At 41.1% G+C, this 17,567-nt stretch overlaps 1 protein-coding gene across 2 annotated transcripts in view; it reads left to right on the top strand.

Moving 5' to 3' along the window:
• PRKG1 (protein kinase cGMP-dependent 1) overlaps positions 1 to 17,567 on the top strand; it is an 864,463-nt gene that overhangs the window by 114,833 nt on the left and 732,063 nt on the right. The window contains exon 1 of one of the 2 annotated variants that reach the window (XM_087964133.1): positions 1,645 to 2,575. The exons of the other annotated variant lie outside the window; for it this stretch is intronic. Within the exon in view, the coding sequence (XP_087820259.1) occupies positions 2,265 to 2,575 (311 nt within the window). The 5' untranslated portion in view covers positions 1,645 to 2,264. Of the gene's footprint in view, positions 1 to 1,644; positions 2,576 to 17,567 lie in introns of those variants that run through there. 2 annotated transcript variants of the gene reach the window in all.

Here is a 17,567-nt window from a genome sequence, read left to right as displayed (position 1 = left end):
AAATATTTTCACAGCCCTCTTTTTGGCTCGTGCAGTATACAGTGGAAGGCAGGCTGATGGAAGGCAGGCTGATACAAACTGCTTGACTATATCTTTCCAGAAATTTGATCCTCTCCCCAGTTGCACTGTAAGCCCAATCGAATGCTACAATGTATAAATATAAAGAATATGTCCTACATTTGTATATTAAACAGTCTCATTCAAGTAAAAAAATTATTTCTCCCACAACTGAAAAACCAGTAGGCCATGGATGGGGAACCTTTTATGGCTCACTCAGGAATTCTGGGAGTTGAAGTCCATAAGTGATAAAAGAGCCAAGTTTCCCTACCCCTGGTTTAGGCGAAGCAGGATCCAGATGCAGAATCCAAAGTCATCCATGATTTGCTGGGAAGGGATAGCAGAGATCTAAATGAGTTTGGACCTGATACTGAATAAACAGCTGCACCAGTTTCTTCTGATTGTATCAGGTCTGGGCCCAAACTTAGCAAAATCGAGACAAGTTAACTTGAGACCCAGAAAGATAAAAACGGTCAGCAGCCTTTTCTGTTCAGCATCTCCGAGGGCTCAGCCTTCGTTTTCCAAAAGCCATTTAAAAAAAAAGGGGGGGGGAAGCTTCCTCACTCCCACCCCATTTTCAAGCAACTGTTGTTCTCCCTAGGAAATGGTCCTCTTTCCCCATAGCTGCAACAGCCCAACATGTGTGTGTGTGTGTGTGTGTGTGTGTCATACTCAATTGTTACAGGGGACCCCCCCCCCTCAAACGTCCTAAAGCAGGTGAACTGCTGACAATTGGTTCTCTCCCATTTTCCCCCAAGCTCTGTGTCATGAGCATCCAGGTGATTGGAAGAGCTTACGGTGGGTAACTCCAGGTAGCTTGGAACAGCCTAGTAACGGACTGGCACCGGCCACTTTTCACGGTGCGAGTGTAAATAATCCTATTAAATATCTCTTCTTGGTCCTGCAGCTAAAGCTTCGCCTGCTTTAGGCAGGCTTAGAAAGTCTTGCCAGTGCCGTTCTTCGCTTGGCAATGCTTGAGGAGAATTAGGGGCTAGGAGACAGTTGATATTCTCATCTCTCTGCTACAGGTGAGGCTGTCAGAAAGACTTTTTGGCAGGCACGCAACGCCTTCCCCTCAGCCTCTCCGGCACACGAATGAGAGACGCGGCTGTACTGCCCAGGGGAGGCGAAGTCTCTCGGTTTTTTTTTGTTTTGTTTTTTTGGTACACACCACCCGCTGCTGGCGGATGCGCACATATGGGTGGCGCGGCAGGGCAGGTCCATCCTGGGCACGGAAGTTCTGCCGCTAGCCCAGCAGCCCTGCCCGAGGTTTATTTTATTTTATTTCTGGGGAGGGCTACCGAAATGGGAAGCGCGCCTCAGCCTTGGGGGGACGGGGGGGACGGACGGACTTGGGGGAGATTCTCCGCCCCGCCAAAACCAACGGTTCGAAAGCCGCTTCTCTCTCACCCCCCCCTCTCACCCCCCCCCCCACTCCTCCTCCGCCTTCCCCAAACACCTCCCTCCCCTCCCCCTTTTGCAAACGTGGCGTGCCGTTTGGGCGGGAAATGCCTGGAACGCAATAAAGCCCACCCACTCACCTCCCGCTGGCAGGCTGGCTGATGGGGTGAGGGGGAGAGGCGGAGAAGCCGGAGGGGAGCCGAGCGGATAGCAGCCCTCCGAAAGAAGTGTGGCGGGGGGCGCTGAGGGAAAGTGCATGTGCTACGGCATGCTGCGGACGCCCATCGCTCGCTCCTTTGCCTGGCTTCCCTCCTCCCGCCGTCTCCTGGGCGCTCGCTCGCTCCCTCGCTCGCTCTCCCTCTCTCCAGTCCTAGCTTGACGCAGGCGGCAGCTCGCGATCGCCCTTTGCTAGCCCGCCCGTCGGTGAAGCTGGGCGCCGGTGGGGCGCCGCCGAACCAGGATGGTGGGGCTTCGCCTTTCCTCCGCGTAGCTCTGCCGAAGCGAAGCGAGGCGAGGCGGCGGCGGATTCTTTGCCAAGCCGGGCTGGAGGCGTGCACTGAAGGGCGAACGGGATCTGCTGGCGGCGGCGGCGGCGGCAGCAGCAACAGCAGGTCGCTCGGAGCAGCGATTGGCAAAGTTGGCTTGAAGTGGGACAAGCGGCAGGCGGCGGCGGCGGCGGCTACTCGGCGGGGCGGGGGACAAAGTTGCGACGAGAGGAGCGGGGGGCGCAGGCAGGAGCCCCAGGGAGGAGGAGGAGGAGGAGGAGGAGGTGGTGGTGGTGGAGGAGGAAGAGGTGGAGGTTGAGGATGGGGACGCTGCGGGATTTACAATATGCCTTGCAAGAAAAGATCGAGGAGCTCCGGCAGCGAGATGCGCTCATCGACGAGCTGGAACTGGAGCTGGATCAGAAGGACGAGCTGATCCAGAAGCTGCAGAACGAGCTGGACAAGTACCGCTCCGTGATCCGGCCCGCCACCCAACAGGCGCATCAGCAAAGCTCCGGCACCTTGCAGGGCGAGCAGAGGACCAAGAGGCAGGCCATTTCCGCCGAGCCCACGGCTTTTGACATCCAGGACCTCAGCCATGTCACCCTGCCTTTCTACCCCAAGAGCCCACAGTAAGCCGTTGTGTCCGTGTGGCGTTCCCTGTGGTGTGGTCGATCTCGCGCTCTTCCCCTTGTCTCTGTCTCTGTCGCCCGTGCTCTCCCTCCACTCCGCCCTGGGGATCCGCCGCCTGCTTTCCCATCGCTTCTCATCTTCAGAAATCGCTTCTCCCTTCCCGACGCCCCACTCTTGCCTCTTTTCCCCACCCCGCCTCTCCTAAGCCCTAAACTCTTGGCATCTGATGGGCTGCCACCTTTCCAAAGCCACATCCAGCCTTCAGCATTTCTCTGTGCTCTTGTCAGGTATCGAGGTACCTCGGTGCCCCCTTCCTGGGGAGGAATTTTCCCCCAGAGTGTGAAAATGCTGTGTCTGTTCCCCTCTTCCCAAATTATCACAACAGCATCGTCAGACTGGCTCTCTACCAGCGTGGTATGTGTTTCTGTCTGGGTTTTCTTTTTCTTTTCTTTGGGGTGGTTTCGGTTATGGCTTCTTGACCTGGCGGTTTGGAGGTAGGAACTGAATTCCCTAACCTGAAGATTTTGGGGTGGGTGTGGATGGAGGGGCTTGGGGGGGTTTCCATTCGCTCCATCTGGGAGCTATTTATTTATTTAAGGGCAGCCAAAGAGCCTGGCATCATCTTAAAGACCATCAGGTTTGTTCCTTAAGAGTATAAGAGACAGGTAGGTTTTAAGGTGCATCAAAACTCTTTGCTATCTTTGGTACAAAAAGACTAACCCAACTAATACCCTGGAAAATGTTGGCTGAAGCAAAAGGCAATGTTTTTGCTAACATGCTAGCCGGTGAGGCTCATTTCCTCTTTCCTCTGGGCATGGAGAGGCAAAATTCTGTAGAGGAATTTCTGATTTTTTTTTAATGGCCTTTTAAAAAGTGATCTGACACCTTTCTGGGCTGTTTCCGAGCAGTGCAACTGCTACATATCCAGGGGACAAGGTGAGAGAAAGAGCTGCCACCAAACTATGGTTAAGTAGGGTTAAACAGAAAGCAGATGTAAAAATGTCGCTATCTGTTTTCCCTCTATCATTTTCTCCTTTCATTTTCAAATGAGAGTAGAACATAAAAGGCTTGTATACAGCCCGTTTTCTTTCAGCACTTTGTTTCTTCCTGCACCTGAAAATAACTGAAGTTTCTCTTTCCATTTCTGAGAAGAGTTTATTTTGGCTTTAATCTCTCTCACCTTTTGAGTGGTGGCATTTTTTTTCTCCTTTTCTGTTTGGGAAAAAAAGGCTTTTTGAATCACTTTATTCTTTCATCCTAAGCTTTGTCTGCTATTCCTTACTGGTCGCTTTGAGTGGGGCAGTGGTGGGCTGCAAAGAAAGACCAGAAACACCTGAGATCATGGCTTTCTGAGATCGTGGCTTACGTTACTCAAAAGAAAGAAGTCAGATCTCTTTTGGCCTCATTCTCCTTCTAATCCTAGCTGTGGAGAGAGGCTGGTTGCAAGGATTTGATAATGAGGGGAAGACATGCTACACACACTTTGCATTTCTCTATCACTATATCACGTGTACCACTTCAGCCCCACCATTCCAAGTGTGCAACCTGCCTATGCAGCAGCCTGAGCATGTCGAATGAGAATATGGGTTTCCTCTGTGGTCCTCAAAAGAAACCTTGGATCCCTGCTGCCAACTTTGGCATTCCCTGCTCATAATTTATGCTGTTCCTCAGGCATAGCATTGCCAGTGCAGGATTTCCTTTTGATCCCTCTCCTTTCCCCATTCTACTGTTTCCTCAAATTTTTATTGAGCTTTTTCAGAGACACTTCGGAGTTCATCAGGCCCAATTGGTGTTGTGAAGCTGACAGGGTTTTTGCAAGAGGAGGGCAGTCAGGGTGGGGGAAGGTGCCTGGTGCTTGCTCTTTCTTAAAATCTCACCATCTGATGTGACACAGTGTGGTTATCTTTACCTTAAAATATTGGGAGTAGTATCTTTGCAGTGATAGTCATTTATTTGATAGTTCATTTAATTGTCTTGAAAAGATACACATTTATGCAGAGGCATAAAATCTTACAGTGAATTCCCGCCAAACTGAACAAGATCTGCTCCGAATGTTTTGGAGTTCTCTAAACATACTGTACAGAATCATACTAGATCTCTTCCTTACATATCATGCATATTAATATATAATAATTACATGCTAACATACTTAACAACACGAGGTGTTTCTTATTCCTTATTCATCGATTTGAGGTTCTCAGAGTTACCAAGCATTTGCTTATTTTGAGAAAAAAGTTTGATCTAACATACCAAGTCATGTATTTCAGTGCAATGGGTGCCTTTATTCATAAAGGTGAATAGATACCATCTTATGTTCAATACTATCCATCATTATTAGCTAAATGAATCCACATCTAAACAGTAATAGTTATGTCTCTACTGTTGATGACTGATAAAGGATAAAATGTTATCCTAGATGGAAATCTAAACTGTAAGACTAGGACTTACAAGTTGGTAAAGTGATATTGAAACTTATTCTATCGTGCATTTATATCGTGTTTAATGAGTTTATTTAAATACCTGGCTGGCCACCACTGAAATAGAATGGCTGATTAAAGTAGACTTAGGAGCGAGTCCAGCAGGAATCTTTACGCTTAACTTGTACAGTTGTAACAGTTTCATATTGAACCATTGAAAAATATGCCAAGCTCACATATGCGGCTCAAGCTCTTGGTGTTAAAAATGTTTTACACAGGCTTAAGTTTGATTCATAAATCTAAAATTGAGCTCAGTTTTTGGCAATGATAAGGGCATTTGTAACATGTTGGCGCTGACTGCTAGGAAAGTCAATTGCCAACCCATTCCATCTTTGCTGTATTGTTTGCTGTTCAGCAAACTACTTGAATAATTTCTTTCGTTCAGTGCAAGTAATGCCAATCTGGGTACGTAGTGGGGCTATCAAACAATTGCTGTGCCACCTGGATAGCTGGCAGAGACAATGGTTTGAATTCAGCACGTTGAATGGTTTAGGCTCTGAGTCTGGAGTATGCGATGAGGACAAAACCAAGGTAACATTGTCAGAGAGGCTGAGAGAAACATTTCATATCATTTACCAAGATGCAGATTAAATCACTGAATTGTAAAGGTTCACACAGTTAATAAAAACAAAGATTTTTTCTCACTTCGGTGTTATGTTCCACTAAAAGTACAGAAGAACTAACATTCTGTTAGAACAAATGCCCCAATTTACATTCCATTCTGCTGAGACATGAAGTACTGTGAGATTACAACACTGTACATGCTTCATAATTGTAGCCAGGAATAACCAGGGCAAAAATCCCCAGGGAATGGAGAACAGATTTGTTCTCTTTCCCATCTCCTAAATGTCCTTAATATACATTTTTTTAATGTATGACTAATGTCACAATTTTCCTTCGCTCAAATGTTTGATAAAATATTACTGGGGCTTTCCTGTGTCCTGTTGTGTTTCTGGTTTCTCTCAACTCCTTTTTCTACAATAGTCATGACATTTAGATAGGATGCTCTGGCATTTGTTCTGAGGACTATAGAAAAAGAGGTCTATTATGCTGGATGGATAGTTCTCATTTGGGCGCAAGTTCCTTCTTCTGTGCCAAAATCCGATTCAAAATATTATAAGTAGGGAAGTTTTATTCAGGGCAGCTTTTTCTGTTCTACTCTGAACCTGTCTGTAAGATTTACAAATGTCTTGGGAGTGAAACTCTTGAGGTTTTTTTTTTAATTGGTAGTTGTACAATATCACATGTAGTAAAAAAAGAAAAAAAAGAAAAAAGGTAAAGGAGTCCCTGTAGATTTTATTCTGCTAGTCATTGCCGATTATAGTGTTCATTTCCATTTTAAGGCCATTGAGCCAGCACTGCCCAATGACATCGGACAGTGCAGTCATGTGGTCAGCATGACATGCGGTCATGTGGTCAGCATGACATCACGGAGCACTGTTACCTTCCCACTGAGGTGGTACCTATTTATCTACTCTCATTTGCATGCTTTCGAACTGTTAGGTTGACAAGAGATGGGGCAAGAACAAGAGCTTGCCCTGTTGCAAATGGGTCTCGAACCTGGACTGTTGGCTTTCCAGCCAACAAGGCCAGTGTCTAAACCGCTGAGCCACTGTGCTGTCCATCATATTTAGTAGGATGACTAAATAGGATGTCTGGAAACTTCTTTTCACTCTCAAGCCATGATCATTCTCATGACCGGCCTTTTAACTGGTGTTCACATGGCTGGAACGTAGAACATCTTTATGCAAAACTTTACAGTTTCTGGAAGACAGTGGCTATTTTTTATTTCATGAACTTCCTCGGTATTTTAATATATTAAATTTGTATTTGGAGAAGGGAAGATGTTGTAAGCTGCATCTTCTACCATGTTTGACGGTGCTGTGGAATCCTGCTGAATTTATGGATTGCTTTAGCATAGTAGTGGATCAAGTCATATAATGTAAGGAAGAGTAAAGAGACTGTAACGATATGTTTAGAAAGTGGGCGGAGAAAGAATGAGAAAGGGAGATAATGTAGGCAGCAGCATATCATGGTGTAGCAGATAATGGGAACAGGGTGAATCAGTAGGAACCCAGAGTAATGTTATCTAAAAAAAATTGGAATTAGAAGAAAATTCAAGTGAGTACTAATATGACACTCAGTTTGACTCAAGTCCATTTTTTTTGTTTTCTTCAAAGATGTGCCTTGGCTTCCTGATCTCTCTCCCCTTTCTGGCTTGAATGCTTCAGAGGAAAGGGAGTGGGAAAAGCAGACCCCTGCTTCAAAATCTTTTTCCATTGGTCTACTGGTTTGCCTTTTTGAAAAGGACATATTGGAAGGATTGTTGTAATATATCTTGCTTTGGAGCTTTTTAAATAAATTTTATTTAAAAAAAATACCTGTTGTCTGAAGTGTTCCATGGGGAAACTTAAACCTCTAAAGGAGACACACAGCATTTTTCACAAGGTGCTAATTTCCTTTTATGTCTGTCTTAGAAACTGACATGGATTTGATATGGTAATGATGAAGAAGCAAGCATACTTAAAAAAGAACACACAACCCAATATATAGTACATGAAAACACAAAGTCTTTAAGCAGATGAGGGAAAGTGTGAAGTTTCCCCAATGTAATTCCATCAGATATATTTGTCCAGAAAAAACAATGACAATCAGTTACACCAACTGGCAGGTATAGGTGCCACAATCCAGTTTATTTGAAAGTATCTCCAGGAAGAGAAAGGATATTCCAGAGGATACAGTATATAGGTCAAGTTATGATTTCATTAATTTCCTGTAATTGACAACCCTCTTTTACTGGTTCCATACTGCATAAATGTCCCATTTTGACATGATCGTTTGCATTAGGATCATGTACAATGATCACATTTCCATTTAGACTCTGCTTTTAGGGAGAGTTTTCTCTCTTACTGATAGTCACTTAAAACTAATCATATAGCAGAATTTGAGAGGAACCTCATTACAGCAAAGCTGTATAAATCTTTTAAAGTAACGTTTTCCTTTTCTACAATGAGCTACTAACTGGAGAATAAAAGCAGTTTCTCCCTTCCCTGAGCTAAGGTTTGTTTCACATTAGCTACTTTTATTTGTGTGGATTCGGTAAAACAGTTTCCACTTTTTCTGATTGAGGCAGATGATTATTATGAACCTGTTAGATCCTTTGTTCTTTCCCGTGAAAGAATAATTTGCAAATATTTGCTCTAATAGGATTTGTAACAGGTAAATTTGTAATAGCGAAGTTGGCTATGTAGATATGTGAACAGATTTTCCTCATTTATTTCTTTTAAATGTATGTCATAAATCAGGAACACATTTAAAGCAAGAATTCTCCTTTAACTGTAGTTTTTTTTAAAAAAAACTGTACTATTTATAATTTGACTGCCCTCCAGTCAGCTCTATTGAATTCAGTGGAATTTTCTTTTCAGTAGACATATACAGGTCTGTTATTCAGAAGTAAATTCCATTCATTTCTGTGAAAATAAATAAATGGATGCCTGGGTATGTGACACCATAAAATGCATTTGAAACATCCTGTACTAAAACTTCCTGTACAAATAAAATCAATACAAGTTGATTTTATTTCATCAAGTTGGTTTTATTCCCCATTTGGGATACTTTGTTGACATTTTCTTATGAAGCAGGACTTTTGCCTTCTAACTAAGCCTGAACTGCTAGACCAAAAAGAAAAGTGATTTAGAAATGCTGACCTACAGACTTCATACCAAATGTTGGCTCAGACTTTAGACAGATGTGCCTGAATGGAAGGTAAGATGAAATTGCATAAATTTGTATCTGCAAAATACAAAGAGAATGTAATTATCTGACAGAAAGGTTAAATTGGCCAGATAGGTAAGATCTGGGCTGGATCTACGGTTTCTGTTGCTGTCAGTTGCTAAAGAAATAGGAGCGGGGTCCTTCATGGGAAATACGCTGTAGAATAGGGGTGAGCAGCTATGGCACCTGTACGACCTGTGGACTTCAACTACCAGAATTCCTGAGCCCACATGGAGTTGAAGTCCACACCTTATAAAGGGGCCATAGTTGCCCACCTCTGCACTATAACTACCTGCAGCTTTTCTACTGGATTTGGACTTGACCGGAAAGCTAAGGGAGAGAACAGGAACTATACATGCTGTACCATATGTTTCTTGTATCTGTGCTAACACATCTAATACAAGACACTGGAAGCTTGTTCCACAAACCCAGATAGTAATTTTCTGTATCTGCCTTCCCTAAATTGCTGTTATTAGTCATGAACTTGTTTTCTGCTTTCAACATGATAGAACATTCTGTGAAGCCTGACTCTTCAGATGACTACACCATATAAATGACCCAATGTGCCTTACCCCACCAATGAGTATAATTTATTAGGACCTTCTGATGCCCTCCAGATGTGTGGGCTGATGATTCTTGTACTTACCAGCCACCAGGACTTTGATAACTGTGGGCAAACAGATCAGATTTCAGGGTATGGAAAGCTGATTTGTATAATACAAAACCGTCCTGTATTGTGTAGAGTTCCAATCTCAATTCTGCACAATTTAATTTATGGCCTGTATTCCAATCTAATTATTAGACTTCCATTCTCTACAGCAAGACAGACAGTTTGGGTCCTGCTGTTAAAAGATTTAATGGAAAATGTAATTCATTATGTGGTACAAAAGAGTAACAGCATTTGATTTTGTCACTTTGAAATGTGTTCGCTTAACTGTGTGTTTCCTGTTAAGGAATTCATTCATAAACAAATGATTTTTTAAAAAAAATAAAGATTGATGAAACTAACATCAATAAGATAACTTCCAGATATTTTGACTCAGCTTAACACAGCAAAAGGCTAGAAAGAGCCTTATATTTAAAACAAACAAACAAACAAAAATGACAAGTGTTAAACTGGCAGGTCCTTAACTTGAGACTCAGGCCTGTGCTTTTCAAATATTAATCGCCCATCCTCTGCATAGTTTATTGGGGAAACTATATGAAGATTTGTGGGGCATGTTATTTTATTGGAGAAGGACTGTCCTCTTTCCCCAGTAGAGATGGACGGGAGGAAAGGAGCATCATTCTTTTTCCTGACTGTTGTTTGCTCATAAGGCCTAGACATTTTTAAAAAAAAAATTCCTCCCTTGTCTGCTTAGCGGTGGAGGGTCTCCACTGTATCCTAGCAACCAGAGGCTAAAACGCTGGTCTTTTCCCCATCTCTGTCTCTTTAGTCGCCTTGATTGTGTCAATAAGGTGGCAGGGCTGGGGCTTTGGATAAGTCGGCTGAGGATTAACTTGGGGTGACAGGTCCCCTCCGTGGGGCAATTTCAGAGGTTTCTCGAGCCTCTGTGTGGTGCAGTTGTTGGGTCCTCCTAGCCCTCGCTCTTGCTTACCAGGGCATCCTGTGTGGTGAGGATTCAATAGCGTGTGGGATGTTCGAACTGTGCAGCGTAAGGGTGAGCTGTCTTTTCGGATCTGCTTGCTTTCTCTTGCTCATTTCTTGCTCTGCCTCCAGCCACATTATATATTTCGAGAGCTTTGCACCTGTATTGTGTTTCACTCCATTGACAACGCGTTTGTGAAGAGTAAGCCAACAGAGATGTAACGGGGCATTGTTAAGTCCTGTAACTTACGGGTCATATATGATTAGCCTAGAAAAGAACATGATGAATAATCTGGATGACTGTAATTGTATAATTTCGGCTCACTTAAATGACAGGTAGTTTTATAAGTATACAGGACTACCTGTCATTTAAGTGAGCTGAAACTATACTGAGGTATATTTACCTCATGTAGACTTACAAACACAATTGGGACCGGAACTTCCATTACTAAGCAAAATGGTTCTTAAATGAGTCAAGCTTGATTTTGTGATACATTTTTTTGCTGCAGCCATTAAGTGAATCACACAGTCATTAAACAAATCCAGCCTCCCCCACTGATTTTGCTATTTTAAAATAGCAGCACCCCAAACAAAAAAAGTCACAAAAGTAGCCTTGCTTAACACCTAGGGCAGGGGTAGGGAAACTTGGCTCTTTTATCACTTATGGACTTCAACTCCAGAATTCCTGAGTGAGCCATAAAAGGTTCCTCATCCCTGGTCTACTAGTTTTTCAGTTGTGGGGGAAATCAATTTTTGACTAGAATGGGACTGTTTATTTAGGACATATTAAACAGTCCCATTCAAGTCAAAAATTGATTTCCCGGCCTCTGTGGAGAAAGGCTGTTACACAGGTCAGGCACAGGTCAGGCCACAGAGAAGACATAACTCTGGGGTCCAACAAAATGACATGGTTTGATTCAAGGGACTTGGAATGTGCTCTTGTGCTAGACCTGCAGGAGAACAAGAGAAAAGCCAGTCCCTCCACTAGAATGGTCCTATGCCATGTAGGGCTATTTTACCTGGGAATAAGCACTGACATGCATTTCTTAAAGTAGTAAATAAAAAGGGTGGTCATGGACTCTTGGCTGGAGGAGTTAGGTTTTGCTCTCAGGTCCCATTCTGGTTGGGAGGAATGCAGAGAATATGCTTGGTGTTTTTATCCCATATTTCTGTCTCATCCAAGTTTACTTTTAGTATTTGGGAACAAAGAAAACAGGGTAGTTGGGCTCAGAACCTCTAGTTCTGGGTTGCTTTGTCCCTTTTTTTTGTAGGCAGCTCACACAGTCATTTACCAATGAACTGGGCATGCCTGCATTTAAAGATTGACACCGGTAATTAGTTTCTGAGCTCATTTCAAAGCCTTTTCTTGATGTGGCAGCATTAGAAGTGTGCTTTGATGGTTAGACTATATTTTCCCATTAAACTAATGGTAATAGGGTGAAATAGACTTCTTTTTCTCTCTCTTACCTCTTGCCTTTACTTTTTACTCTTTACTAACTAAACTCTTTTTCAGCACTTTGCATAATGGTGCTTACCTTGAAAGGGAATCATGAAATGTGTAAGTATGGGTGTAAAAATGTAAGAAGCCATGATAAGCCTCCTCCTTGGCACAGAAGCCTTTCCTTTGTTTCCACAAATGTAATATTCAAAGGTAGTTCTGCAAGTTGTGTGGCTGTCGACAGTCTCATTGCTCTTCTCCATGACTAGCAATTATAACAAAGATGCTCAGATATAAAGATTCCATCTATATGTATCACAAAGTTAAAAGAACACTGGAAATATTTCCCAGGCTTTTAGAAATTTCCACGGTCTATTGCTTTCAATAAATAGTAAACTGTATTTTACTATTTCAGACTCTCAATGACAGCCATACAGTTAGTACTACTATGTTAAAAAATAAACACACCAAAAAAAAAAGAGAGTGTACTTATAAAATAGTTGCCAGGAATAAATAGCCTGATTTTATCCCCAATGCCCATTTTTCCTAGATGTAATGGAAATATTTGTTCACACAACTTTCATTTACTTTCCAGGACAGCTCAGACAACCTTTTGTGAGCTCAGTATAAATTAAGCCTGTGTGGATAATGATATGAAGATAAATATCTTGAAATTCCTACCAGAAATGACACACAGTGTACTATAATATTAAAAATACATCAGTCAACTGGGCGAATTCTTGAGGGCTCCAACCCCAAGAGTAATTTTAAGTATTGGGTTTTAAGGAGACCATCTTAAAGCTATTAAATATCCTTAGCTTCAGAACCTGGTACCATTCTGACATGCACTTAAGATGTTGGATGCAATACTCTTCTCCATAAACACTATCCATAATAGAATTAGGTCTGCCTTCAACATAAACACATCCTTTGTACTTGTAAATTAACTACATTGAAAAACATTGAATTGTATAAGGGAAGTCAATCTATATACAGTATATAAAAAAAGTAAAATACCACTCATGCATCATCACAAAATCTCTAGAATCGTAAAGCCTACAAATTGAAATTTGGCACGTATGTTCCTCTTGGCTTCTAGGTGCTCACTAAGAAAGGATTTTTCGAAATGACCATCAGCAAATACTGTTTCAATTTCCAAAGAGCCCTCAACTCACACACTGACAGCATGCTAGCCAGATGAATACCGATGGATGCTGGTAGGCAGAGGCAGAATTCCCCCCCACCTTATTTCCCCCCCCAAAAAACTAAGCCCCACCACATAGTGTTGTAGCAAAGCACGGGTATCGAGCTAGTAATTGTTAATATCACTTTTTAAAAGCATGTGATATTTCACCCACAAATACAGGTCAGTGCAGTACATTAAACTTGTATACTTTTAGGCATGAAGCAGTCCAGCACAAAGCTAATTATCTTTCACAAATAGACTGTCCTATACTTCCTGCAACAAGTCAATAGCAATCTATTTCTTCCAGTTATTGTATTATTCCATACTTTTTAATTGCCCTTTAATTAATACTTTTTGCTGCAGTCTTACTGATTATAAGAACCTGCTAAGCCAGCCCTTTATGAAAGAATGATGCAGTCATAACTGTTAATCTGTCTCTCCTGATTCTACTTTTTCCTGCATTTTCAATTTGTTATTTCCACAGATTTTTTGCCCTTTTAAGGCAAATAGCTTGCTCAGTGTTAGGCCTTGATTTTAAACAGATCATTTAAAAGGCTATGTGTGGCTTGGGTTCTTTTTAAGAATCTTTCTCAATCCCTCTGTCACTGACATCTGGTGTTGTGTGAAGTTATTGAACTGGGAGATATTGGTTGAACTACTAGTCGGTGGGAAAGACTAGCGTGGGAAAGCAGAGCAATGGATCTTTAAATAGTAAAATGGGTTCTTATCATTTGCACTTCTTCTGTAATTTATCTGCACTATTCCTCAGCAACAATGATTGAGTCTTCATTGACATTGCAATATATTTTGGGGAGAAACTCCTGAAGTTGGTGAGGCAAAGAGTTGGTATATTCCAATGACTTTCTGACTCTCTGTCTAACTAATTTTTTTTTTAATTTTGACTGATGAAGTAACTTGAATGAGTAGCAAAACATCTCAAAATTAACAAACATTGGTTCAGTTGCCATGATTTTACCCTTTTAAAGATACTTTTGGTCTGGATGATTGAATATTTATTGACATATTGCAACACATTTTTGGAGAAACCCCTGGAGTTGGTATGGCACAAGTTGGTTTATTCCAGTGACTCTCTGACTCTTTATCTAACTAAATTTTTCATTTTGACTGATGAAGTTACTTGGATGATTAGCGAAACATCTCAGATTAACAAACTATGGTCCATGATTTTAACCATTTTTAATGATATTCCACAAAATACAGTACTATAAGTTGCAGAATAAGACCAAACAATGAAGTGCCTTGTAGCATCTTGAAAACCAACATGTATATTATAGCATATGTTGTTATAAACCATAAAAATCTTCAAAGAATATATAAGGTTATCCTAAGTTTAAAATGCATCTACACCCATGTTAAGGGGATGATTATACGGAGTGGGATTTTAGAGCCCATTGACCTGAGAAATATACAGATAAAGATAACTATATTAATGCATACAGTTCATGAAAACATTATGGTAACATTGTTCTTACATTGGTGAGCTGATTGTCAAATATAATCTGAGGATGATGATAGTGATTTTTTTTTTAGTAGCAAATCGCCACTGTTCAAGCTAGAACAGGTACAGCTGAATCTCTTAACAATGAATAGTAGGTTTGCCATTTTTGCATTGAAGATTTTTGTTCAATAACAGCCACATTAATATCAGCAAAGGAGCCTCCTGAGAAGTTTAAATATTTTCCCATTATTTCCTTAACATTGTCATTCCTCAGTATCTGTTTCATAATGGACTTTTGCACAGAGGATGGTCTGTTTGTCATAAACGCACCATGATAAGTCACTGGTAGCACAAGGCACATTACATCAAAAACTGAAATGTGTAATGAACTGTATGAGGTTGTGGGTGATACAAGGTAGAATGTCAATAAATGCAGATGGATTTGGGGTTCTGGGTATGCCACAGAGACAGATTATAGGTTTGTATCTTTGCAATGTGGGTTGGTATGGCTAATCATCCATTTTACTTCAAAAGTAATAAAGCCAAGAACCCATGAGAAAAACATGTTTCAGGGTGTTGTAGATCATTGATGATGCATTTGAATAGTTTCACTTGGGATCTCAATCTATTCTTTGCTGGTCTTCTCTTGATACATACCTATTACTCTTCCCAGGTAACCAGATTAGCTTTTTGCCACATTTTTTTTACACTCTTCTGCTGTAAATTTAATAACAACAATAATAGAAATAGAATGACTGTGGCAAAAGAAAGAAAGGTAGTCCCAATAGTATTATAGATGCCTTGGGTGCAATCTCATAACTGGAGCATCATTTGAATACCATCGGCATTGACAAATTCACCATCAGTCAATTACAAAAGGCAACTTTACTCAGAACAGCTTACATCCTGTCACGATATCTGTAATACCATCAAACACCCACATCTGCCTATCCCAGGTCCTTGGAAAGGACTCTATAAATAGACAGAAATGCCAAATGCAATCTGAACATCTAGCTGACTGTGTCAACGAACCACAAAACAATTAAGAGATGGAATTGGAAAGAATTGGATACAACAACAAAAAAGGTTTTGCTAGATTTTAATCAAAGGATGTCCTACTCCTATTTTATAAGTAAATATATTTATATTTCGCTTTATTTGAATATAAACTTGTTTCTGGTTAAGCATTTTATCATGATTCCAGTACTGGTCTACGGTTAAGCATTTAAGCCAAGATTTTATACTTAGTTTGCATGGTTGCATGGGTTGTACATAATACTATCTAATAACTGCCATTTTCTCACTGTCTGTTGTATATAACAGGATTGTGCAATAGGTGAACAAGGCCATTAGCCATGTATTGTGATCTGCTGGGCACTTGAAAAATCTCCCCTATTTTAAATAGCTTCAGGATGTCACCTTAAACAGGTCCACTGGGAGGGGGGCGATGACATTTGTTTGATAAAATACAAATTATTCAGATCTTTTAACTATTTTATTAGGGGCTAAATGCCAGTGAGGTCAAAGTCTCTGTGTTGAGGAACAATTATAATCATTTACTGCAGGTAAATGGTAGTAGTTAATCTTTGCAGCACATTTGAATGGTATAGAAAATACTGAAAGCTCAGAGGTTTTCCTTTTCTTCTCTCTTGCTCAGATTGAACTGGTATTTATGGCATAACCTTCTCCAGTCTCTCAGACTAAGCCTGACAGAAATGCTCTATTACTCTTTAATACAATTGATGGTTTACAGGAACTCTTGAGCTGCTACATTGTGGATTTCCTTTGCCCTCCAAAGTAGAACTGAGGCAAAATGAAAACACAATTCTGTGTTTTAAGTTTTGCATGTCTGGTTTGCAAGTCATATCCAATCTATTGTTTTCACTGCAATTACACAGAAGTTGTCCTTTGCTATTGTTTATTTTCAAATGTTTATTTCTTTCCAGATATACCTAATATTTATGCACACCTATTTCTTGATTTATGACGAGTTGCTTCATAACTATTTACCAATAGCCAATAACTCAAAAGTTACTACTACCACCATCTACTACTACAACCATCACTCCAACAGTCACATGATCATATGTGGCTTGGCCACAGGCTCTCATTGATGACCCATTGCAGCACCTCTCAACCACATGATCATGTGTTGCATTGGGTTTTTCACTGCTTTCTGGCAAAAAAATGCTCATTAGAAAAGATGGATTTGGACTTACAACCACGTGATTTGCTTAACAATCATAATGACTTGCTTAATGACCAATTTAAAAATGGTACAATATAGTCCTTGATTTACGATCACAGTTGAAATCAAAATTTGCATCGCTAAACCAGGCAGTTGTTAAGTGGGTTTTGCCCCGTTTCATGACCATTTTTTTGCCACAGTTGTTAAGCAAATCACTGCAGATGTTAAGTGAATCGTGCAAAGCTTAAGCAAATCTGGCTTCCTCATTGACTTTGCCAGAAGCCAGCTGGGAAGGTTACAAATGATGATCGTATGACAGTTACCAAGCACCTGAATTTTGACCACATGGCCATGAGGATCCTACAATGTGTGTGTTTTTACAATGTGTAAAAAGTGGTCATAAGTCACTTTTTTCAGTGCTGTTTTATCTTCAAACAGTCCCTGAACAAATGGTTGTAAATCGAGGACTACCTGTAGTAAAATTGAATTTGGTCATGCGGTGACTCAGCTTACAACTACAAATCTTACAACCAAAAATTCTTGGCTCAACTGTAGTCATACATTGAGGACTACCTATATGTGCATATATATGTACCTCAATCAAAACCTGCTTTAATGGATGATATAATGCTCTTGGATGCAAAAATTATATATCGATACTGTTCTCCTTCCAACTTTAAACTTTGTTTTCAAAGCAATGTTCTTCAGTCTATACTGTGTTTCCCAGAAAATAAGACCTGGAAAATAAGACCTTTTTTCCATGTACTTTAAGAGTACATGGGAGGCTACTTCTTCTGCTTGCTTGCGGTGAGGCAGGAGGCCACATATCGTGCCAGGGTAGCCACCGTGAGGAGAGGGGTAGAGCTGCCCCACGTACCCTG

Source organism: Notechis scutatus, chromosome 4 (genome assembly GCF_049901735.1).
Source record: "Notechis scutatus isolate UNSWTSFEM ecotype Mainland chromosome 4, rNotScu1.2, whole genome shotgun sequence".
NCBI lineage: Eukaryota > Metazoa > Chordata > Lepidosauria > Squamata > Elapidae > Notechis > Notechis scutatus.
Note: the sequence above shows the minus strand (reverse complement) of the source record. Positions and strands in the feature narration are given on the sequence as shown.